This window comes from Lissotriton vulgaris, unplaced genomic scaffold, assembly GCF_964263255.1.
Source record: "Lissotriton vulgaris unplaced genomic scaffold, aLisVul1.2 SCAFFOLD_956, whole genome shotgun sequence".
NCBI lineage: Eukaryota > Metazoa > Chordata > Amphibia > Caudata > Salamandridae > Lissotriton > Lissotriton vulgaris.
In genome coordinates, this window is record NW_028242570.1 from 297,650 (window position 1) to 323,210 (window position 25,561).

Here is a 25,561-nt window from a genome sequence, read left to right on the forward strand (position 1 = left end):
CACTCACCATGGTGAGGCTGGCCCCTGTGTCTCTGAATGCCTCAACTTTCTGACCATTCACTAAAACTTCTTGTCTATACTTTCCAAAAATGTGGGGTCCAGTAGTGAAGTTGGCAAACCCCATGCCAGTCTCACAGACAAGAGTGTGGTCAGGGAACCTGGCTAGGCCATAGTCCTCCTGTTGGCCCAGAGTAATGCCCACCACATTCTTGGGGGCACTCCCACCACCTGGGGGATTACCACTAGTGGTAACAGGAGGTTTAGGAGTATTACCTGGGGGTATATTTCCCTTATTACCATTTTTAGGGCAACTGGCATCACTTTTGTAATGACCCACCTGTTTACAGGTATGGCAATAGGGTTTCTTCTGTTCTGAAGGAGTGTTCTGGGACCCACCACACCCTTGTTGGAGTTTTGGGGCCCTTGGGAAGTCTTCTCTGTGGATTTATCCCCACCCTTCTCTTGAGGCTTGGTTGATTCCTTTTTCTGGTCACCACCCTGGTTTTTAGGCCTAACCCTGGTTCTGACCCATTTGTCTGCCCTCTTACCCAATTCCTGTGGAGAGGTCAACTCAGTCTACCAGGTGCTGATGTAATAACTGGTTCTGACAGTTATTTAAGATTTGCTCCCTCATAATTAGATTATACATTCCTTTAAAATCAGTAACCTTACTACCCAGTAGCCAGCCTTCAAAAGCCTTAGTGGCACAATCAACAAAGTCAGTCCAATCTTGAGACTGAGTTTTCTGGGTGTCTCTGAACAGCATCCTGTATTGTTCAGTGGTTAAACAAAACCCATCAACCAGTGTATTCTTCAAGATTTGGTAATTGTTAGCATCCTCCACCCTTGTGGTGAGGAGCTTATCTCTACCTTTACCATCAAAGGAGAGCCACAAGATAGCTGCCCACTGACTTTGGGGAACACCCTGCACAGTGCAGGCTCTCTCCAAAGCAGTAATCCATTTGTGGATGTCATCCCCTTCTTTAAAGGGGGGCACAATCTTATTCAGGTGCTTTGTATCAAAACTCCTTTCCCTATTGCTAGGTTTATTGCTGCCACCAGTGGGCTGTAGCCCACAATTCTTGCTCTCTAGCAAGGGCAAGTCTCTCTTTGGCCAGGGCAAGTTCTTCCCTTTCAATCCTCAGTTTGACTGCCCTTTCTTCAGCTTCATACACTCTCCTCTTAGGGGAAGACATTCCTCTGTGAGAAGAGTTGAGAGCCATTGGTTCGAAGGGATCTGTTAGAGCCTCTGGATAGAGACCTAACTCGTCCATTCCCAATGTTATGCTGACCTGAGAGTGGGCCCAGGAGTCCCCCAGTACCAAGCTCATGTCTGCTTAAGTTGTACCTGGTTAGTCTAATGACTTCTACCTGTCCCTTATCTGCCTCATCCCCTGACAACTGGTCTTCATCCTCATCCTCAGCATCATCTGCTTCCTGGAGGGGATGGTCCTGGCTATCAAAGGGTCCCTGTAAGGAGGGCAAACTTCCTTCTGGATTAGAAGGGTCTGGGTTACCAGCCCTACTGGCATCATAAGCCTCTAAGAGACCAATCAGAAAGGAAGTGGTGGGGTTAGACCCCTGTTTTAGTTTCCTGAGAGTACACACTTGTCTCATCTCATGGAAGCGAAGAGCAGCATATTTTGAAGTAAGGACCTGTGGAGGGTCCACTGACACAAGGGGATACTCAGAGTTTCCTCCTTTGTCTGACATGCTGATTCTAGTGTGGTGTAAGTGATGCACCTACCTACACTATGTGTTTACCTACTGATCCCTTGCTAAGAGTTGCAGCCAAGGTGTGCTAAGCCTTGAGGAGCTACAACAGCTGGTTCAGTAGAACTCAGAGTATTCTAAGCTTAGTTATATGTACTAACAGTACTTATGTGATCTTTCAACAAGATATTCTTAGGATACGTGTGGTAAAACAGCAAGCTCAAATCCCAACCGCTGCTCACTAATGTGAGAAGGTGGCCTGATATGCAGTGCTCACTATTCTAGTGAACACTATGCATCAGTCCAGCAACCCTTATTGAGGATTGGTTGTAAGTCAACCTTATAGACCAGCTATCCTAGTAGCGTGGATACGAGCAGTCTAAGGCTAAAGACTCGAGAGGGCGTGTTAAGCCAGCTGTTATACCACATATACCCCTTGAACACCAAGTGAAAGGACACCACACAAGTGTTATGAAAATAAACAGTTATTTATTAAGAATCACAACAGCCCTGTACTCTTTATGAGGACAGGGTACTAAGCACAAACCAAAACTTACAAAAATACTTAAGTTAGCACAGTATATACAAATGCCCGAGGAGCACGGAAAACCTGATACTTGAAAAGTGGAATGCGAAATTACTAGCAGGTAAGTACAGTACTAATAGCCTTTGGAATCGCTAGGACTGGACTATAGAATCGTTAGATAACTTCTAGGAGACCCAGGGGACTCGGGTGCAGTGTGTGCACTCTCACGCAAGATGCGGGACAAAGTCTATGGTAGCTAGAATTTGCAAAGTTAGTGTTCTCGGGCGAACCCGACCTGGTAGGGAGAAAACGAAAGTAGATTCTGACCCTTGGATACTGAGGCTATGCTGGGGCACCGAAATGCCGAAGTTACCTAGCCCAGGGGCTGCAGCTGCATAGGACTCAAAGGACGTCGGGAATCCTAGTTGACGGACCAGGAGCCTGGAAGAAAGAAGTTGCTGGCAGGCGACCAGTGAAGAAAGTTCGGTGGATCCAAGCCTGGATCGATGGAGATGACACCTGAAAGCAGAGGGGACCAAGTTCGAGACTACTAGCCAGTAGTCAGTGGGCACCGGATGGTAGCCACCTCGACAAGGCGTGTGGGTGACGCTGGGCTCGGAGATCTCACGGACCAGGAGGCGTTGTCGGCGACCAGGAAGGAGGATCGAGCTGTCCCACGTAGATAGAAGCTGTCGGCGTCGCTGGACCCAGGATTGGGCAACAAAGCCTTAGCAAATTCAAGCCCACGCGGTGGACCTAAAATGGCGTCTGGAGTGGACCAGGAGGGTCCGGGGTGCCTCTCTTCAAGAAGGAAGCAAGGGCCAGTCTGGAGCAACCAGACCAGCAGCAGTGATGTCGTCGGGCGTCGTTCAGAAGGCCACAAGCCAGCCGGCTAGTAGCCAAACAACGCGGTGCACAGCAAACAGCAGAAGGGCCCCACACAGATCGTGGAGATGCAGGGAGGCTGACCTTGGGTGCTGGAGCTGCGCAGGGTCGGGGCTTCTCGGACCCCAAAGCACTCACCCGTGGAGGACACGGTGGGCTTGCAGTAAAGATGTCGTGCAGTCTTGGCGATCGTCGGTCCCTCGAGGTCTCGTCGCACTCACGGTTCTCAGCTTTGCTGTAGAGGTGAGTAGAGGTCAGAGGTGCCAGGGAAGCCGGGTCTCGTCGAGCTGGGTCGTCGGATTCGTGATGAAGGACTTGCAGCAGACTGCAGTGTTCTTTAGGATGGTGCCTGCGGATGCAGGGTGACTACTCCTTAGCCACAAGGGAGAATCTTGATGAAGAAATCTTGAAGTCCTTTCGCAGAAAGTCGTGTCTTGATTCCAAAGATGATCTAATTTGAACAGGGGGCCCGCTCCCATCTTTATACTAAAAAAGGGGGCTGACCCGGTGACTAGGTCCTGCCTATGGGTGGGACTAGGAGGGGGGTGGTTACACCCCTCTGCCATGCCGGACTTTCCCCAGGCCAGGGACTGGTGTGCCCCTGGAACTGGTTCTGACCGGCCTATGCGTAGTGAGCACCGGGGTGCCACTCAGCAGTCACCTTCCTGTAAAGCCCTGCCTACCCAGGATACACAAAACCATGTCTGGGACAGTGCTAGCACCGCCCCTGACAGGAAACACTTTGTCCAGGCTCCCCTCGCTGGAAGGACTCCCAGCTGCAGGGGGTCAGACTCGTGTCTGTGGTGGCAGCATCCATTTTGTGGAGCTGAGGCTTCGGTTAACTTTAACCGGGGTTCACAGTTACATACATGTCGTGTCCCTCTAGAAGGGTGGAATGCTAACTCCGTCGCCAGAATTGGCGAGGGGTTAGTATTCCAATTCGTATGACACCTTACTCGACATGTTTTGATAAAGCAATACCAAAGTTAGCATTTAACCGCGAGGATTATAATGCACTTAAGAGTATATGGTATGCGATATCATGGAACAGCTATTAGGACTTGGTTCCGCAAGCTGCAGACCGGCTCAGCTCATGCCAGAGCACCATCTCACACGATTCCAAGCACTCTGCCTTCAGGATTGTCAAGGCCTGCCATAGGAGTGACTGATAGGAATCTGTGTGTCCATTTTAGGGTTAGGTATAGGTATACTACACCTACAGCAAAGGGTGATTACACGACTTTGCCCCAGCTGTCATGCAGCCAGTTGTGTCAAATTTAGGAGGCCAGCCATGGGGTGGCATAATACATGCTGCAGCCCCTGGCAGCCCTGGGTACACCTATGCCCTGAGTTACAGGGTCTGATAAGGTGGCCCAGTCCCAATTGGAAATGTACCTAGGGTACATGGAATCCATTTTAAAGAGAGAGCAGTAGGCCTGGGGTCCTGATTGGCAGGATCCCAGGTCGACTATGTCCAAAACCAGCTAAAACACAGGGCAAAAAGTTGGGGGCAACCATAGTCAGGAGGTACCTTCCTACATCGACCTCGAGTCAGACTTATCACCCGAATGACGACGAGACTCATGTCTCCTCTTCTTATGCTTCTTACCTGACCTCGAAGCATGATCCGACGAAGACCTCGAAGCAGATGCCTCCCGAGACCTCGATCTCGACTTAGAGTGGGATTTCGAATATTTCCTAACCATATCGGCCTTCAGTTTAGCCACAAGAAGCTTAGACTCCCTTTCTCGCAGGGCCTTTGGATTCATCTTTGGACACGACGAACACCCATCCACGTCGTGGTCGGAGCTCAAACACCAAATACAGTCCTGGCGAGGGTTTAACGGACATCATCTTTCCACATTCTCTGCAGGGCTTAAAACCCATCTTCTTTGTCGACATATTAAAAGTACAAAGAGGAAGAGAACAGAGAAACGGAGAAACGGAGAAATACAGCAACAGAGTTACTAGAAGCTACAGAGTATTCCAAAACCGTTAGCGTCGACGATGCGGAAAAAAGGGAACTGATGTCATCACGCCGGCGTGGGCCTATTGTAGTCGGTGACGTCAGCGGAGTAGCGTGCGATGCCGTGCCTCTATGACGTCCAAGTCCACGTCGGCGCGAAGCTACAAAAAAAATTCCAAATGTTGCAGACGCAAGGGGATATTCACAAGGTGAGGAATCCACACGGCAGATGTATCTATCAGAAAGAGCCGACAAATAACCATTAACAGTAGCCACAGCACAACCCTGCTGGGCCAAATGCATCGAAAAACAAAAAACATCTGAAAGATGAGCCTTTAAGGGATCAATAGACCTCTCCACACCATTTAACAAATCTTGACCACCTATAGGAGTAAATAGGCTTGGGGCTTTGGTTGAATGTCGCCTGGCCGATAAAATTACATCCCCCCACGTCAGGCGGGGGGAGAGAAAGAATTCAGGTTGCCCCCTTCAATCTCCAGGCATGATGGTAGAGGCTCTGGAGGTGGGGGGGGTGGGGGAGGGAGTAGAGCCTGCCCCTCCGACTGCGAGATGAGGTCTACCGGAGAGGATGACGAGAGGTGAAGAAGGTCTGTATACCACACCCTTCTTGGCCAATCTGGGGCGATCAAAATAACTTGGGCCCAGTCTTAACAAATCTTCCTCAGAACCCAAGGAATCAAAAGGTATGAAAGGAAACGCGTAACAGAGTTGCGAGCTCCAACTCAACTAAAACACGTCCCCCAATGCCCCCTGCATCGGACACTGCAGAATGACAGGCAGTGCGCGTTCGTGAGTGGCAACAGGTCCACCCGAGAAGTCTCCCCCACATCCGAAGGATGAGTCAAACTACCTGCGGATGAGGGACCAGAGCACAAAAGAGGGTTAAGGCAAAGAACCTGCACCCATTACTAATAGTGGCTAGGTATATGGTGATGGTGCTAAAAGACCAGGAATTGCACCCCTCTCCACTGCCTATTGGGTAAAACCCATACAGGAACACTAAAGAATTGGAATTAGCACACATTCATTGAATTATGAAATGTCCATAAAGAGTGGTAGAAGAATAATGTCTAAAGTCTTTTAGTTGCAAAACTTATTCTTTAAATGATAGATTTGTTCAGTTCTTAAAATCCACTAGTCACAGATCATTTAGCCTCCGGCTGAAACCTCCACTCGTGGTCTGCAGAGAACTGCCGACTGAGACTGTCCGCAAGCACGTTCAGCACCCCGGCCAGATATTTTGCCATCAAGCAAAACAAATTGTCCTGAGCCCAGGACCAAAGCCACAAAGCCTCTCTGCAGAGATGGTACGACCCTACTCCTCCTTGCTTGTCGACATACCACATCGCAGCAGTGTTGTCCATTAGGACTTGAACCGACTGACCACAAAGGGAAGGGAGAAAGGCCTTTAACGCCAAACGTATTGCTCAGAATTCCAGAAGATTGATATGAAGCAATCTTTCCTCTGGAGACCAAAGACCCTTGATCTCCAGATCCTCCAGATGAGCACCCCACCCTAGGGAAGAGGCATCCATCACTGTGGCCGCCGATGGAGGAAGATTGAAGCGATTTACTTGAGACAGATTGCCCTACACGCTTCACCAAGATAGACCCACTGCAGCTTCTCTGGAGATCCAGACTGACCCAAAGATCTACATTGTGCTGATACCACTGCCTGCAGAGAAACCACTGGAGCACCTTGTGCCAGCGTGCATGGTTGATCAACAGAATGCAGGCAGCGAACAGAGCAGGCGAAGGACCTTCAGAACTGAACAACCGCTCCATTGTGAAACAAAGGGATTATTTCCCGATTGTAGAGAATCCTTTGCAGAGGAGGAAAAGCTTGTCACACAGTGGTATCCAGTACTGCCCCTATGAACAGGTTGCGCTGAGAGGGCACCAAGTGCGATTTGGGCACATATATTAAAAAAAACTATTTGAACAGCAGAGTTGCTACCTGCAGATGACGCACCATCTCTGGCAACTGCCTTCAGTAGCCAGTCTTCCTGGTAGGGGAAAACCGGGATCCTCGACCTCCTGAGGTGGGCAGCCATCACCTTGGTGAAAACTCGAGGTGCAGTAGTAAGATCAAACGGAAGAACCTCAAACTGGTAATGTTGCGAACCAACCGTAAACCGGAGATACTTTCTGTGCGACTTCAGGATTGGGATGTGAAAATACACATCCTGCAAGTTAATGGACACCATCCAGTCCTCTTGTTGCAGCGCCTGAAGAACCCACGCTAGGGTGAGCATCTTGAACCTCTCCTGCTTGAGAAACAAATCAAAATTCTGAGATCCAGTATGGGTCGTAACCTGCCATCCTTCTTGTGAATCAGGAAATACCGGAAGTAGCATCCCGGACTCTTTTCCTGCTCCGGGGCCATCTCTATTGCACCTTTTTGTAATAGGACAAGAACCTCCTTCTGAAGTAAATGATCCTCTGTGCAAAACCCTTGGCAAGGGGGTATGGTGGAGGGAATTCCCTGAAGGGAAGGGCGTACCCATTTTCTACCAGATCTAAAAGCAAAAGGTCCGACGTGACCTATTTCCAATCCTGTAGAAAATGGGTGAGCCGGCCCCCCACAGGACCTGCATGATCAAGGATGGCGGATCTAGGGCTGCTTTCCTGCATTACCAGGAGGGATTGGGAGGTGGAGGAGGAGGAAGAAGGCTGACAACCTGCTCCACGAAGGAGACTACTGCCTTCACCCCATAGGACTTGTACAAGGGGTTTTGTTGCTGTCGGAAACCACGAAAGGAAGACTTTCCAAAGCCACGGTATCTTCTATACCATAACACTTTGACTCAGTCTGTAAACCCAAGGATTTTGCGGTGGCCTTACTGTCTTTGAACCTTTGCAGAGCAGAATCAGCTTTGTCTCTAAAAAGCTGAGACCAGTCAAAAGGTAGATCGATATGGGCAGCCTGTATATCAGGAGAAAACCCAGAAGACCGTAGCCACGCAGGCCTTCTCCTAGCCATGGATGAGCCCACCACCCTGGCAACCACATCGGCAGTGTCCAGGCCAGAATGGATGACTTGGCGAGCTGCAGCTTGTGTCTGCACCAGTGCCTCACTGAAATATCCCTGATCTTCCTCAGACTATTTTGGAAGACGTTGTTTAGCAGGGCCAATAAGGGCATGACTGTATCTACCCAAAAAACAAGTCGCGTTGGTGGACTTCAAAGCCATACTGGCTTAAGAGAAGACTTTCTTTGTAGTATTGTTCCAATTTCTCAAATTCATTTTGACAGCAAGGGCAGCCCTTGACATCATGTTCTGATGATAAACACCACAGACAGTCCTCATGGGGGGCAGTGATCGACAAATGACCCCAGCACTCTTCCAGGGCTTGAAAAGACTTCCTCGGAACAGACCTAGCAAAACCACAGAAGGAAATAAGCCAAAATACAAAGTATCTAGGAGAAAGTATGGAGAGTCCCAAAAAAAACAGTTAGCGCCGATAACGCAGAAAAAAGGGAATGGACGTCATCACGCTGACATGGCCCTCTTATGGCTCCAGTGATGTCGAGCAGAGCCGCATGCGAAGCCATTGCATTGTGACGCCCTAGTCCGCGTGGGGAGCTGGGAAAAAGTTTCTGCGGAATGCTGGCACAGGGGATACTCATAAGGTGAGGAATCCACATGCAGATGTATCCATCAGAAAAGCATAATCAAGACCTGCAAAGGCAAGAAACCCGTTCATTTCGCTCTGGCGGAGTGCCATTAGACCACGAGTTCGTCAAGAAGTAGTTAACACATTTTTTGCGACAATTTTCTGACATTTTAATCAGAAGAAAATTCCACAACCAAACTAGACACTTTGCTAATCAATTTTGATACGGGGAGTATAGTTTTTCCTTCATATCAAACAGTACTGTAAGTTTAGGTTTTAATTACTACATCTGCTCATCAAAATATACCAATTTGAATATAATAGACAATTACCAAAAGTGAAGACAAACCTGCTGTATAAGTTCTGCTGAGTCATCGTCTCCATTGCCTACAGCCTTTTTATTTAATGCAGGCCCAGATTTTCCAACTATAGGGTTTCTTTGGGGAGGAACTGCTGTTCTCTGTGGAGCTGAAAAAGAAAAAGTGTAACTTTAAAAACGTAGAGTGCTCAGAAGGAGCATAGTGCCAGCTCATACACCCAGGTGCTGTTACTTTTCGTACTCTAAATTTTGTTCACCGAAAGTATTGTGACAAGTTCAAAGACCACAAGAGTGCAGAGAGTCAGCCTTCAAACCAGCTCTAAATGTGTATTACAACAGTGCATGTACCAATTGTTGCCATTTTCTTATTGCCTTGAATGGAGTCTGTTCTGGCGGCCTTAGCTTCTTTGGCTCCTACCAATAGGTCATCTGGAAGAAGTACAGCAATTCCCCAGGTTAGTTTTATGAAGCTGGTTTAAATCTTAAGGCGGGGAGAAAATACATCAATAATGATGAAAAGGAGGCCATGTTTTGGAAAAGGATTTTTTAACAAATGCCACATCACCGATTAAAATAAATGGAGAAAGTAAAAAAAGTAAATGGTCACTTCTGAAATCATATCTAAATATATTCATCGCTGAATGGAATGCAGTTTCACCATACAAAACCTGCTCGAACACAGACCACTGGGCCCAGGAAAAATGGTGTATTCAATTGAATAGAAGTGTTCAATAGTATTGTAACGTTACCTGAACTGGAGTTGAGCAATTTCTTCGGCTTATTCAAGACAGGCGCTGCAAGAATGGGTGCTGCTGCCGTCTCCTGGCCTTGTCGGGCTGCTACTGGATCATAATCTTTTCCATCATAATTTGCATCAAAAAACTTTTTGAACCACTGAACATATTCAAAGTTGTCCTGGAATTTTCCTTTCACCAGCTTATCCACTGGAATGATCTACAGGGAGGAAGCATTAAGTCACATATTCAAGCGGGCATTATACCCAGTCTGCTCAGTGTGTGTATCCGACAATTTACCCCAAGCAATACCAAATAAGATTAAAATGTGGGGGGTTCCATTATACCTGTATCTATTACTCTACATCATCAATAAATGGTCTTACCTTCTAGTTTTTGACAAAGAACCTTGGTGATTAACAGGGCGAACAGGACTACAGAGAGTTTTTTTGCTTAGTGAAGTTTGAATTGGAATCTCTCCATGCCCGGAAGAGAGATAAGAGAGGTAAGTGAACTGAGGTTAGTCATAAGTTTGTGACATTTATACAAAAATATGAATTGAGCAGCAGACTAGTGATCTCTGTAGTTTGTACAGAGATTTTTTTATGACTAGTGTCAAGGTGGTTACAAGTTGAAGCTATATGGGGCCTGGGAAAAAAAGGTGACAGAGCCAAACTTAAGAGGAACACTCATAAGACTGATAAGAAAATGCATTCTTGAGGACAGCACTCACTTGGCAGGTGGGTGGGGCGAACAGTTAAGTCCAAGCAACCAAAAGGGAGATACTCAGTGTATAAAACACAGGATGGTCTCTAGTTTTTTTTTTTTTTTTTTTAAAGTGGAGCGAATATAAAATTGGTGCATTATGTTCTAATCTTGCCTAACACAGCTGGACACTTGCTAAGTGAGCTCCGACATCTCATTTGGCAATACACTGTGTAACCTTCAATTTTAATGCAATAAAATCTGATTTAATAACAATTTACAGTACAAGAATACAGTAATATTGGCTAGAATGTGCCATGATGCAAGTCTACCATAGACAAATTAACATGCAATAACCCAATTTGAAAAAGTATATATATATATATATATACACACATACACAGTGACCACTGAAAGGCGTTACTTTGCCATCAGTAAAAAAAACGTGGATAAAAGTATTGCTAGAGTATTATACAGTGGTTAGTTTTAGGAATAGCATTGGGGCAAGCATACCCTATTCTACAATGAAATGATTTTATAAAATTGATTGGGGTAAGCATTTCTGTAAGAATGTCTTCATTCAGTATAAATAGAAACGAGGGTCAATAGTAGAACAGTTATTGGCAGGAGAAGTGGCATGTGTAAATTCATGCAGTGCATCTGATCCTGTATTCAACAAAATTACTTTTCTGCCACTGTATAGTACTAATATTTGTCATAGGTGGTTTGTAAATCCCCCTTTCTCGCCAGTTATGGGCTTTAACATCCACATCGTTTAATGAGATTCTTTATTAGGCATTACCAAGTGAACTTTCCATTTCTTAAATCAAGTCATGGTTGTCTCTTCTGAGGTATGAAACACCCCCCTCAATTTGGAATAATACAAGCTCTAGTGCATCAAATACGAAGGTCCTCACTGAAATAAAGCCTGTTTTTATTTAAAACTCTATTCTACAAGAGACTAGGGGCCCGATGTAGGTAGCCCTTTACCGATCCGAATCGGCCGAAAATACCGATTTTCGACCGTTTCTGATCGGTAAAGGGCTACCGAGATGTAGGGGCACATTTTCGGTAATTTTACCGATTCGGTAATATGTACCGAATCGGTAAAATAATTACCGATTCGGTAACATTTACCGATTCGGTAAAATTACCAAAAATGCAATGTAGGTAGGCAATGTACCTTCTGCACATGGCTTACAGAATCGGTATTTTACCATGGAATACAAATCCATGGCAAAATACCGATTCCGGTGTGCATGCACATGTGTGCATGCACACCTATGTCATGTGACAGGCAGACCTGCCCTTAGGGCAGGTATGCCTGCCACATGGCACCTGTGCCTGTTTTGGGGGTGCCAGAGGGTGTCAAAGTGACACCCCCTGCACCCTTGTGAATTTTTTAATTACCGATTCGGTAAATACCGAATCGGTAATGCCTAATCATTCCTATGGGCTTCAAAGCCCATAGGAATGAATGGGCATTACCGATTCGGTATTTACCGAATCGGTAATTAAAGAATTGCTAAGGATTCGGTATCGAATCCAGATGTTGGGACCTACATACCATTTACCGATTTTGAAATACCGAATCGGTAGGATTCGGTATTTCAAAATCGGTAAATGGGATTTACCTACATCGGGCCCTATATTTCTAACTTATGTGCAATAAAAACCTGCAAAAGACATCGTGAGGAGTAACACAAAAAGTAAATAAAAGTATACCTACTTTATCCACACCCATTTTCTTAAATGATGCTTGCAACAATTTGAAGTTGTGAATGTACTCGTGCTCTAGTTTGGCTTGGAATTTAACTTTCTTTAGTGGCATCGAACCAGGGAACAGCATGTCCATGAACTGACAATATGCACCACCTGCAATCAACAATGAATAGGTTATAACACAATTTTGGGATGCTGGGTAGATGAGTGCATAAATTCAAATTATCCATTACTTAAGTATATTACAAATAAAAGTGACACGTAAAGAGACCATTTTCTAAACCAAATTATAACCTGGGTACATCTATTCAGTGGCAGCTATACAAGGTGGTTTCTAGTTCACAGGAGATGCTGAGAATTTTTGGCATGCATGAGCATCTGTCCTATGAAAGAATCGTAGTTATTCCTATTTTAAATTACTTGGACTGAAATAGTTTCTTTTTAGAAAATTATTCAAAGTGATGCTCAAGCTACGGACGTGTTTTGAGAATCCAATATAAAAAAAATGGTTATAACATACATAAGTGGAACAAAGCACATGAAATTATTCTTTCTACCCAAAATTTTAGCCACCATGACGTGGCACAGTTTGCTGCAAAACGAGGTTGGCAACATTGAACTGTGGCAAACGAGATAATCATTAAGCAAGAGTGTCTCCTTTTCCTTAAAGTCATTTTGGTTGCACAATTGTTTTGATTGCATTTGAATACACAATAGCTCCTTTGATTTTTAGGACTCTCCTACGCAACGCGCATGCGCTGCATAGGAGACCTTTAGCCGTTCAGCTCTTTTTGGAAGCACATCCCCGTGCTTGTGGCAGCATACACCTTGCGGGAGTGCACAGGGGCGCGCTATGAGTATGTGCTTTCAAAATGAGCATACTGCTCTACCCAGCGCACGCGTACCACTCGCAGGCACACCCCTCCGCCTCTGCAGCATGCATGCCTTATATGCTTAAACTTTCAGCGCGAGGCGCGCGTTTGACACAGCCGTTATTTAATCTACCTTCCGTTCTCCCTGTTTTTTGCTCATGATATGGTCTCTTCACTGCGTTAGCTTGATTAGGGATGTCAAGATTTGGGTTGAATACATTCAAATCATTGAACTAACGATAGCCACTTCAAAGCAGTCTATAAAGCTTTTAATGACTAGCGAAAAGCAATTTAGTACATTCTTCATACCTCTGCGTTGCACACAAGTTTCAAATGAGCATGGCCTTTTAGATCATGTGGACAATGCTTATGAAACTCATGAGGAGCTATATAAATTGCAGTAGTAATGTTTGCCTCAATCGCTATATCTTTCAGGATTGTTACATGTAAATGTCTGGTTGGTGTTAAGCACTGCAGCAATAAATGTCCTATTTAGCCGGTATTGCTTTGTAAACATTCCTACAGCGCTGTAAAGGTACAAGTTATTGGTGTTCTGTTACCAGTTTGTGAGTGCATTCCAAGAGTGCTGTGGGCGAAAGCGATAATGGTGCAAGAACATCCACAGCAATAAATACACAGGTCTGTGAAATGAGGATTCATTACTGCTGGATTTTCAAAGCCGAAAGTAGTCCTTGCTGGTGGTATTGTTTTGAAGCATTGACTTAGTTTGTTTTCTTTTTGTTTGAGAGCCACATGATTGAGGTGTTGGGAAAATACTGGCTTTCCAAATTTAGGTGTGAAAGTCTGAGTGTGACGTGTTAGGGAAAGCTGTTAAGGTAGCGAACATTTGCAGCATGCAAAGTGATTCTAATGGTGTGGCCATCCTGTGATCTGAGATTGAGAGGGAATTGAATACTTAAGTAAATATTGTTTTAGCAGCTCAACTGCTCTGCTGTGTATTGCGGTGCTTTGCACACGAAGGCCCCTATAGGGCCTCGATAACATCTGTGGTAGCTGGCTTACTGTTCGAATGCACACTTCAGTTACACCCAAAGATGCCGGTTTCCTCATCATCCGCAATAACTGTTTGTTCGTATTTTCTTTCTCCTTATGTCCTACTGGACACCCCAAATGGGAGCTGCATCTGCAGATGCTTTGAGTTAAGTCCCGAACATGCCCTATCCGTGTGTTTCCATTTAAATTAATGTCCGTGTGATCAATGTATTTACATTAAAAGTGCATGCGAGAGAAACATGAAACGAGTCTGCAGTTTTATTTCTACCTTTATAGGTACTTAGTTGTTCAGAGGGGGATGGATATCCTGCTGCTTCGGACCACCACCAAGATGGTTTGGCTGGTACAGACTAATCCCGGATTACTTGTGATTTTTCCAATTTTCGGCATGAATGTGATGGGGCATTGCCAAGAGTATTGTGCCTTTTTACCTCTTCACGCAGGTTAGAGTACTGCTTTATCTGTAGATACTAAGAGCCAAGCTAATGAGACTATAAATATTAGTTTCTTGGTTTTAATTCAAGCAAGTTGTGTGGTGCTTTTATGTTGTGTTAAAGTAAAAATGGCAGGATGGGAGAAAATGGGAGGGTAGTGACAAACTAAACTTTTTATTTGAAGTTATCGGGGAAAAAAAAGAAAAAAAATTGGAGTACTTTAACTCCATCAAACTGTTTATTGGTTATCAGAGTCTTCGATGTCTGTAAGCAATGTTATATACAAGTACCATGCACCGCACCTCTCCCCCTTTCAGTTTTTGTAATCCTGTAAAAGAACGCTGTAATAAAACCGATACAGACAAGGATGTAAATAGTGAGAATAAATATGCCAAATTCTATAACACGAATATTTCATTGCATACATGTGTATGTTGAAATTTAAAAATTGAATTAATTGAAACAGAGAATGAAAGAATTATTGGCAAGCCAATTGGTCAAGTCCCTTCACCAATCCAATCCATAACCAGGTGCCTAGTGTGATTTTCAAAAACTGCCAATTTCAACCAACAAAGGAACAACAAGCATTGGAAATGCAATAGATCTCGCATTAGAAAAGTTGGAGCTATTGGTCTTGTAATTGACAATTTTATTTATGTGTTTGTTTTTAAAATAGCTAAATTGATAGCTTTGTCATTTACAATGCCAATAGTTATAACTTTCGCGAATGACACCTATAGCATTTGTAATGCAACATGTTTTGTATTTACGTGACTTAGATGTATTGATATTACAAATAACAACTGCTTTTAATTTTTTCAAATAATTAATACTTAAATAAAAGTGATTGTAATTTATAATGGCAATAGCTTAAACTTTTGAAAATAACTTGTGTATTTTATTGTGATGAAAATTCAAGAACAGAAGTGAAATATTAACTTTTTTGTGACATTTGTAATAAAGCTTGAAACATTGAGAGAACGGATTTGAATGAGTGATGCGGTGGTGCTGAATGATGCTGTATGCTATGCTATGTTTTATTTTGCTATCCTATGTTTTGTTACGCTGTGCTATATTTGGTTGTGTTTTATTATGCTATGCTGCGTTTTGTGGTTTGCTAGGTTTAGTTTTGCTATACTAGGTTTAGTTTTGCTATGCTAAGCTTTGCTATGCTAAGCTAAGCTTTGCAATGCTAAGCTAAGCTTTGCTATGCTAAGCTAAGCTTTGCTATGCTAAGCTTTGCTATGCTAAGCTAAGCTTTGCTATGCTAAGCTAAGCTTTGCTATGCTAAGCTTTGCTATGCTAAGCTTTGCTATGCTAAGCTAAGCTTTGCTATGCTAAGTTTTGCTATGCTAAGCTAAATTTTGCTATGCTAAGCTTTGTTTTGCTATGCTAAGCTTTGTTTTGCTATGCTAAGCTTTGTTTTGCTATGCTAAGCTTTGTTTTGCTATGCTAAGCTTTGTTTTGCTATGCTAAGCTTTGTTTTGCTATGCTAAGCTTTGTTTTGCTATGCTAAGCTTTGTTTTGCTATGCTAAGCTTTGTTTTGCTATGCTAAGCTTTGTTTTGCTATGCTAAGCTTTGTTTTGCTATGCTAAGCTTTGTTTTGCTATGCTAAGCTTTGTTTTGCTATGCTAAGCTTTGTTTTGCTATGCTAAGCTTTGTTTTGCTAAGCTAAGCTTTGTTTTGCTAAGCTAAGCTTTGTTTTGCTAAGCTAAGCTTTGTTTTGCTAAGCTATGCTGTGTTTTGCTAAGCTATGCTGTGTTTTGCTAAGCTATGCTGTGTTTTGCTAAACTATGCTGTGTTTTGCTAAGCTATGCTGTGTTTTGCTAAGCTATGCTGTGTTTTGCTAAGCTATGCTGTGTTTTGCTAACCTATGCTGTGTTTTGCTAAGCTATGTTGTATTTTGTTTTGCTATGCTTTGTTATGTTATGTTTTTTTTGTTCTGCTATCTTTTGTTGAGTTTTGTTATGCTATGCGGTGTTTTGTTATGCTATGCGGTGTTTTGTTATGCTATGCGGTGTTTTGTTATGCTATGCGGTGTTTTGTTATGCTATGCGGTGTTTTGTTATGCTATGCGGTGTTTTGTTATGCTATGCGGTGTTTTGTTATGCTATGCGGTGTTTTGTTATGCTATGCGGTGTTTTGTTATGCTATGCGGTGTTTTGTTATGCTATGCGGTGTTTTGTTATGCTATGTTATGCTATGCTGGTGCGGGTGTGTTAGGGTGTTTGAGGGTGGGTGAGAGGGTGAGTGATGGTATGTGAGAGTGAGGCAATGTGCTCATTTACCTTAACTTTGCGCAACAATTATTTACTCATCAGCAAAAGAACAGCCTTATCCAGTCACCTCTAGTTTAAGTCAGGGTGTGAAGTAGTTTCCTTGCGGTTTCTCTCTGCAGATTGCCCAGCTGTGGTCACTTGTCATGTCCTGCTTCAAAGCTTTTCCGCAAACAGACAGGAGATTAGGAAGTGGTTCCTGGCCTTTGTTCAACCCAGCATGTAGGTGCGAATTGCCCGTTAGTACCTTCGCATTCTCACCCACGATGCCCCCTACACTCATTGGCTCTCACTGCCAGAATCCCTGCTGTGGAATTTTTTTACTTATTTTGCAGTTGTATACAGCGCGATCTCCACAAGAAGGTGCTCTAATCCTTTAAATGATCACCAGTCACATAACACGACGCATTGAGTTTCCTGTTTTTTAGGCACAGGGAAATTAAGCAATGTGTTCAGAATCACAGTATGTGCATAAGTGTATCATCATTTTTTTTAAAACAAGCAACTTACTATCACAACTTTGCAATATTCTGTCTTTTGCTTAGCGCTGCGTGTAAACCTATACTTCAAGATCCTAAGACCACTCAGTGAGGTTATGTGGTCATCGCATGTGCAACTTGCATGATACACTGACCTGCAACATTTGGTTATGTGCCTGCTGGGAAACATCCGCATGTTAACACTTTGAATTCACTCTTGCGCATTGACTTAAAAGCGCACGGGCACAGCATCAAATCGCCAGTTAGTTAAAGTCTGTTTAAGCCCCTATAGTCACGCTCCGCTCAATGCGCATGCGCGATTTACAGAGGGCATAAACACACGTTGCGGGACCTTTAAACTGAAATTTCTCATTGCAGAGGTCTGGAAACTAGTGAGGGGTCCCACTGCCAGGTGCGCCCTCGGAGGCCCTCTGTGAATCTGGCCGACCATCTGATGAAATGATAGATTTTAGATAAAGTCATAAAGAGAGCTTTTAAATACCTAACAGCATATTCTCCATTTGAATAAGCCAACTAAAAATATGAACACCATTTTTTTAGTTTGTTTCTCAATTCATTAATGAAATTTAAAGGAGAACATAACCATGCAAGTAAGCCACTGTTAAGAAAGAAAGCAACTATCTTTATTTAGATACAACACATCTTTAAAAGAAAATGACAAAATTCACATTATATACAAACTGTTAAAATAGAAAAGAAAACTAGGGAATTAGACGACCATAATAAAAATAGAGATCTTCCACATCCTGGACCTCCTCCATAACATTTTAAAAGAAAGATAAAGAGATTGCTGGAGGTGTGGATCTGTGACTGGTGACTTTGTGCATATATGGTGGACGAGCCCAAACCTAGCTGTCTTCTGGAAGGAGGTACTTAGCCACATTAAAAGGGTGCTGAGCTTTCCCCTACCCGAGGAGGTGAGCATGTTACTGCTCGGCGTCCGACCCCCCGCGCTTAGGGCCCGCACGCGCAGCGACTGGATCCTCACGCTCCAAATGCTAGGCGCAGCTAAGCAACTCATCGCTTTGTACTGGAAGCGGGCCGAAGCACCGCCAATAGCTTCCTGGTTTGTGAGTCTCTGGCAGGTCCTGGCTATGGAAATGCTTACAGCGCGGATACAAGCGAGGGACACGCGCTTCAAAGCAGTGTGGTAGCCCCTTGTGCGCCACCTATGTTCTGTCAGTTACGCGCGACACATGCCTCCCAGACTCCGAGCTCTACACCTCTTTGAAGACGCCCTTATCCCTGCGGATCCCGCCAGACTTTGCCCCTGATTACCGCTCTCCCCGCAGGCGCTGTTGCGACCACGCAAGTCCTATCACACTCTGCCCCCTGACCAGCCACACGACGTTGCCGCACCTTCTCCCTGCCCCCCTTTCCTCTCTGACTAGCTACCCTCTGATTCTCTTTTCCTACTTGCCACCCTGGCTCTCGCCTCGCTACGGGGCAGTTGTGCCCTGTTGGGCCTTAAATTTCTGTGACATTACAGTCAGCTATTCACTATGAGCCTCCCTCGCGTAGCAACACAGCATCCGCGCGAGGCCAACCTCTGCGTATTCCACCTTTAAGCCACGCAGCCGGCCCCCCTCGAGGGGTTGTAGGCAAGGCGCTGTGTTACAGCTTCATCCCCGCCCCAGATGGTATAAGCCCACGAGTTCTCATATGCACGGCCGGCCTCAGCATGAGGTTGTATGCTTATCGCTGTGTTCACAATAAAAAATAGATTTGAACAAAAAACAACAATGTTCTTTTCATTTCATCTTCCCTTTTTTCTCTTCTTTTGGGGATGTGGTTGAAATAGATTAGGTGATTTAAACAATAAAATAAGGGGGAAGCATTAGCAGGACCTCTTTTGCATAAAGTTACGATATGCTTGCTGAATAAAAATTATTAATCCTATGTTTAAGTCTGTATTTTCAGGGTTCAGAGCCACAATGATGGCTTGCCTACAGGTCCGAACACCCAGCCTGTTCCATTTAGCTTTGAGTTTACACCTGCGTTGAGAATTAAGGGCTGGGCAAAAGCAGACCACGTGCACCAGAGTTTCAGCTGTCCTGCCGCACCCACTACAGGTTAGGTTTCCCACCGTACGGCGCCAGGGGAGCGCATCTTGCAGAAATCGCCAGTCGCCCATTCTAATAGCCATAAGGCTGCGTTTTATATACAGTGAGTATGTGCAAGACAGGTAAGTGGTGGGGGCTAACCGTCTGTAAGAATTTACAAGAGCCCAAGCATGACTGCGTTTGGAAAAGAGGGCTTTGTCCATAATGAGTGAACTCATTCTCACACATTTTTCGATACCGGTTTTGAATGCTGTTTGGCTGTGGTTAATGGCCCATAAGTCACTCGCAGACATTTGATGAATGGAGTCCTTAAAAAGGCGACCAAAAGTGCCTCCTGGATTTTTCGGTGTGATTTCTAGCCAGACTAAGGATTCTAGTGTGCCTAGGTCCGCTTGTCTCAGTATATGACAGAAGTTTAAGTATGCGCCGATGTTAGAGGCCTCATAATTTAATAACCCCAGTTCTAATCTTATCTGTGCTGCAGATGCGGAATTTGGTAGATGGACCTTTTTATAGATTTTAGTCGTGTGTTGATTTAAGACCGTATTCAGTTTGCCCCTAAATATCTATGCCGTATGATAGGATTTTTGCTCTCAGGACTTCCAAAAGTGGCGAGAGAGTTGGGCCAGAGAGATTTTTTGTGAGCTTTGCTAGAGACACCCCAAGGGTAATAGCTTTAACTGCGATCTTGTGGCACTGTTTAATGAGATTATACCTAGAGTCCAGGTGAACACCTAGGTATTTGTACGAGTGACCTGTAACAAGGCTTGTGCTGTTATATGACCACCCACCACAGACATGCAGTTTCCTTCCAAAGGGGACAAATTGGGTTTTCATTAAATTAACCTCTAGTTGGTTCGTGATCGTATAACTAAGTAGTTTGTCAAGGAGCCTTTGCAGCCCGACCCTAGTGAGGCTAAAAAGAACCAGGTCATTGGCATATAAAAGGTTACTTAGTGCCGTGCCTCTCACCTTTGGGGGATGACTATTTGTTTCATCCAGTGTCTCGACAAATCCGCTATAAACAGATTAACAAGCATTTGCAATGCAATAGGTCTCGCATTATTTAAGTTTGAGCTATTAGCATTGTAAATGGCAATTGTTTTTTACTTTGTGCTATAGTTTTTTTTTTTACATAAAAAGCTACATATAAAATATGTTTTATTAAACTTATTTATGCAGTATCTAAATTTTGTTTGCATAAAAGAGTACAATAATATCTTAGTAAAAAAGTCAAATATTTTAATGGTAATTCACCAAATGTTCATTTATGTGTTGGTTTTGAAAATAGCTAAATTAATAGCTTTGTCATTTACAATGCCAATAGTTATAACTTTCGCAAATGTGACACCTATAGCATTTGTAATGCAACATTTGTATTTACGTGACTTAGATGTATTGATATTACAAATAACAATGGCTTTTAATTTTTTTTAATACTTAATAAAAGTGATTGTAATTTATAATGGCAATAGCTTAAACTTTTGTAAATAACTTGTGAAGATTATGTTCAGTGTATTTTATTGTAACGAAATCCAAGAACAGAAGTGAAATATTAACATCTTTTTGTGACATTTGTAATAAAGCTTGAAACATTGAGAGAACATATTTGTGCTTTGGTGGTGCTGAGTGATGCTGAGTGATGCTGTGGTGGTGCTGAATCGGGCTGTGGTGGTGCTGTGGTGATGCTGTGGTGGTGGTGCCGAGTGATGCTGTGGTGGTGCTGTGGTGGTGCTGAGTGATGCTGTGGTGGTGCTGAGTGATGCGGTGGTGGTGCTGAGTGATGCGGTGGTGGTGCTGAGTGATGCTGTGGTGGTGCTGAATGGGGCTGTGGTGGTGCTGAATGGGGCTGTGGTGATGCAGAGTGATGCTGTGGTGGTGCCGAGTGATGCTGTGGTGGTGCTGAATGGGGCTGTGGTGATGCCGAGTGATGCTGTGGTGGTGCTGAATGATGCTGTGGTGGTGCCGAATGGGGCTGTGGTGATGCCGAGTGATGCTGTGGTGATGCCGAGTGATGCTGTGGTGATGCCGAGTGGTGGTGCTATGGTGGTGCTGAATGGGGCCGTGGTGATGCCGTGGTGCTGAGTGACTGCACGCACTGTCACTCTGCACGCACTGTCACTCTGCACGCACTGTCACTCTGCACGCACTGTCACTCTGCACGCACTGTCACTCTGCACGCACTGTCACTCTGCACGCACTGTCACTCTGCACGCACTGTCACTCTGCACGCACTGTCACTCTGCACGCACTGTCACTCTGCACGCACTGTCACTCTGCACGCACTGTCACTCTGCACGCACTGTCACTCTGCACGCACTGTCACTCTGCACGCACTGTCACTCTGCACGCACTGTCACTCTGCACGCACTGTCACTCTGCACGCACTGTCACTCTGCACGCACTGTCACTCTGCACGCACTCTGCACTTACTGTCACTCTGCACGCACTCTGCACTTACTGTCACTCTGCACGCACTCTGCACTTACTGTCACTCTGCACGCACTCTGCACTTACTGTCACTCCGCACTTACTGTCACTCCGCACTCTGCATTTGTCTGCTGCAAGGAGTCACCATACTTCTTTTCAAAGATTAGCGTGCGATACAATCAGCAACAAAAAAACCCTCGAGCAGGCGGACATCTGCTGTCTGGCTGGCGCTAGAAAAGAGAAAGCGAGTGAGACGGGGCACTGATAAAAGAGGGACAAAAGATGAGCCAAATACACCAACGGGAATTTCTAGTTTTGTAACTAATACCTTCAACGAGGTGAAAGGAAAAGTAAAACGTGCCCCTGGCGTTTTCAGGAACTAAGGCGGAGAACGTTCAAGTTCATCATCCAATGAATCGTAACAGCGCTGGAGGTCCGCACTGGAAAGTCTTAAAAAGGCTGATACACGGAACACTAATTAAATATAATGAAATGAGAACAAACTCCAAGTTGTCGTCCTCCTGCTGGGCTCTCACCTCCCTATACCACGCAAACACCAAACTGCCCATCCCCCTGCTCAAGCCGCCGGCCTCTCCTTGGAACAAGCATGGCGCGTGCTGCAGTCCGCCGCCGGCCTGCGACCAGGAAGTCAGGCAGGCCGGGCGGGACAACCGGAAACAGGAAGTAGGAGGGCGGGAGCCTACCCCGCCTCCCACTGAAGAGCCGCGATTGTTTTGAGCACCGGAGCAGCTGTGTGTATGCGTGTGTGTGTGTGACTGTGGGGGGTTGCCTGTCTGGGTGCCTGCGTGTAAGTGTAAATGCGTGTGCATGTATGCGCGTTAGCCTAACTTGCTGGGAGGGAAGTGCACGGCGCGGCGCAGGACGGAACGTTCGCGCAGCCAAATCCGCCTGCAAAAGCTCGTGATAGTTTTTTGTCCCTCATTCCCCGGCATCGGACAGCTATAAGTCTCCGCCCTGGACGCATCCTTCGGATGCGATTTCCAGGCGAGACCTAAAAAGGAGGTGGACCAGCACGCATCCCTGCTTCACACCTCTAGTGGTCATGATTTTCCGCGAGAGATGCGTGCCGGACCTTAACTTCACCCAGACCCAGGTACAAGAGTGAAGTTGAATGATTGCCTCCAGTAGTTTATCAGGGATCCCCCATTCTCTTAGCTTTTCCCATAAAGCCGCCCTTGGGACCCTGTCAAATGCGGCTTTGAAGTCGACAAAACAGCAAAAGCACTGACCTAGATGTTGAGTGCTTTGTAGACAATAGTGGACAATGTTAATAAGTTGGTCCTAGTACCGGAGTTAGCAATAAAAACCGGTTTGGTTCATCGGTATCAGTTTGTGTTCCTTTGCCTATATCCTCAACTCCTCCGAGAGGAGACCTGCATAATGCTTAGCCTCAATGTCCAAAGGAGCAATGATTCTAATTGTTGGGGGAAGCGCGGGATCCTGATTTATAGATTGGGTGGATTATTGCACCCCGCTATGAGTCCGGGATTGTTGTAGTTCTTAAAGCATAATTAAAAAGATTTGTTAGCGGCCCTGACCAGAGAGCTATGTCCGATATAAACAGGCTCTGTGGCAAGCCATTTGGCCCCGGTGCTCTGTCTGATCTAGCTTTTGACACAGCTGAGGCAACCCTTTCTTGCGGCATCTGAAGATCCTCGGTGACAGTGTAAACACTCAATGGATATGCTCCGCATGTTACTAAAATCATTCTCAATTTCTCTTGGGGGGCTGCTTCCTGTAGCTCCTAAGTATTCTGGTGACCTAAAGTGGTCAGAGAGGTAAGTTGCCCTGTCTGATTCTTGGATGTTTGCCGATCCGAAGCTCGATGTGCTCGGGTTGGAGTGGTTAATTAGGGCCCAGAATTTTCTTGAGTTTCGGCTCTTGCTCTCCCACACTAATTTACACCAGAATTGATTTTCGTGCGTCTGTTTGTCTTTGGTAATCGCCAGCCTGAATGATTTGGGCTGCTTGATAAAGTTTTAGGAGTTCACTATTACTAGGAGATTTTGCAAGTAGCCACAGAGCATTATTTCTGGCTTTAAGTGACTTTGACGGTTTTGAAAGTATGAACTGGCGAGGCTGGATTGTCCTTTGGGCCTGCTTTTTTGCTGGGAAAAGATTGATCAAGTGTGAGCAAAGCATCGTCCAGGATGCCTCTCTGATTGAGGCATGATCGATTCCACCTCTTATAAGGTCCGTGCTTACATGCAGAATATTCAGACTAATGTCCTCACTCCATCTGAGGTGCTTTAGATTTTCTGTGTATGTTCCCCTGCAGGTTGAAGGTGCAGGTTTGTGATTCACTGGGTTTGTGTTGAGGGATATGACCTGGGGCCGAAGGTCACTTTTGGTTCGTGGGTGGATACCAAAACTGACCAGACAGTGGAGCAGGGCTGAGTTACAGATGGTATAATCCAAATAGGATTGTTTATTGCCATTTGTCCAGGACCAGTTTGGAGGGGTATCGCCCCCGACCTGCCATTCATTACCAGATAGCCTGCACGTAAAATCGCATCACAGAGTTCACCCAGACCGCAGTGGGCTTGGTTAGGCGGTTTGGTTTGTATTGCGGCCTCAGTGAACGAAAATAAGGAAGGCCCTTCAGTTTCTGCTGGTTTTCCTTGGAATAGGTTGGTATTGAAATCAACCGTGACAATACAATCTGAATTGGGTTGTTCCGAAGCTAGGTCACTCATAATTTCCGTTAGGCGTACCAGATGGTCTTTTTTTATACGTGTGCTTGGGTTGATGTACACGTTTAGGAGAAAAAGTGAATGTTGTTTCCGCCATAAATTGATTTGGACCCCAAGTAGCCAGTCTTCATTAAGATTTAATTATGTGATTGGGCCTTTTAAATGGTTTGATATGTATATTGACAGGCCACCTTTAGAGTGACCATAACGGCTGTCCCTGAGTGCTGGTTTCCATAGATCAATAAAGCCTATGACAGGGTAGCCTTGTGTGGCCCAAGTTTCCTGCAGGGCTATTACTGCATGCTCGCATATAAAGGAATGTGTATGGATTCCTAATTTTCTGCTGAAGGCCACTGATGTTCCAAGAACACATTAAAAAGGTGGAATCTGCTTGTGGATTAAGCACAGTCGCTGATGAGGCTGCTTGCGGACTTATCTTTGCCAGTGATTTGCGGTTTTGGTCTGCGAACTCCACTCCATGTGGTCATTCTGATCTTTTAGTTGACAGGATAGCTGTGAGCCAACCCCAGCCTTGACTTGTCGGCATTAGAGATCACTATTGGAGAGATTATATTCTGTTCAGAGCCCGACAAGTTTTTTAAAATTGCGACGGTCTAGTGTAGGGCACAGATCTGAAGGTTCCGGCTTTTGTGGGTGGTGTTGGCTGGTTTAGTAATGCTGTGGGGTAGCCTGGGGTGGAATATGGATAAACTCTGATGCCCCAATCCCGCAGAGTAGCCTTGTGATCCAAAAATACTCTTGGCCAATAGGCCAACTTGAATGACACCAGGGTTACCTCGGACGGTTGTGTGCCTTGGTGGGAGGAATACGATAGATTCTATATCGTCCGATACCAGACCAGCAAACCCCGGGGTACCGTCCACTAGTTTTATTATATTCGATCTGTTAAGGATGTCATGCCGACCTTTTGATTTGTAATTAGGTGCTAGTAGAATATAGGAGTATCGCAAATCGCTTTTGTTCTCTTTACTACGTAAACTTGGAACAGTCTTATTGGTTTTGTTGGGTAACGGGCCTGCATCCGGTTC

The 25,561-nt window shown here is 45.0% G+C and overlaps 1 protein-coding gene across 6 annotated transcripts in view; it reads right to left on the reverse strand.

Annotated features, from left to right (window-relative positions):
• Window positions 1–25,561, reverse strand: part of MAPRE1 (microtubule associated protein RP/EB family member 1) — a 101,161-nt gene that overhangs the window by 53,435 nt on the left and 22,165 nt on the right. For 3 of the 6 annotated variants that reach the window (XM_086948358.1, XM_086948359.1, XM_086948360.1), the window contains exons 3-6: window positions 12,216–12,361; window positions 9,797–10,001; window positions 9,396–9,476; window positions 9,078–9,196 (exon numbers count right to left, since the gene is read on the reverse strand). In XM_086948358.1, coding sequence (XP_086804484.1) covers window positions 9,078–9,196; window positions 9,396–9,476; window positions 9,797–10,001; window positions 12,216–12,361 — 551 coding nt within the window. The remainder of the gene's footprint in view (window positions 1–9,077; window positions 9,197–9,395; window positions 9,477–9,796; window positions 10,002–12,215; window positions 12,362–25,561) is intronic. The other 3 variants (XM_086948361.1, XM_086948363.1, XM_086948362.1) reach the window with 1 other exon arrangement.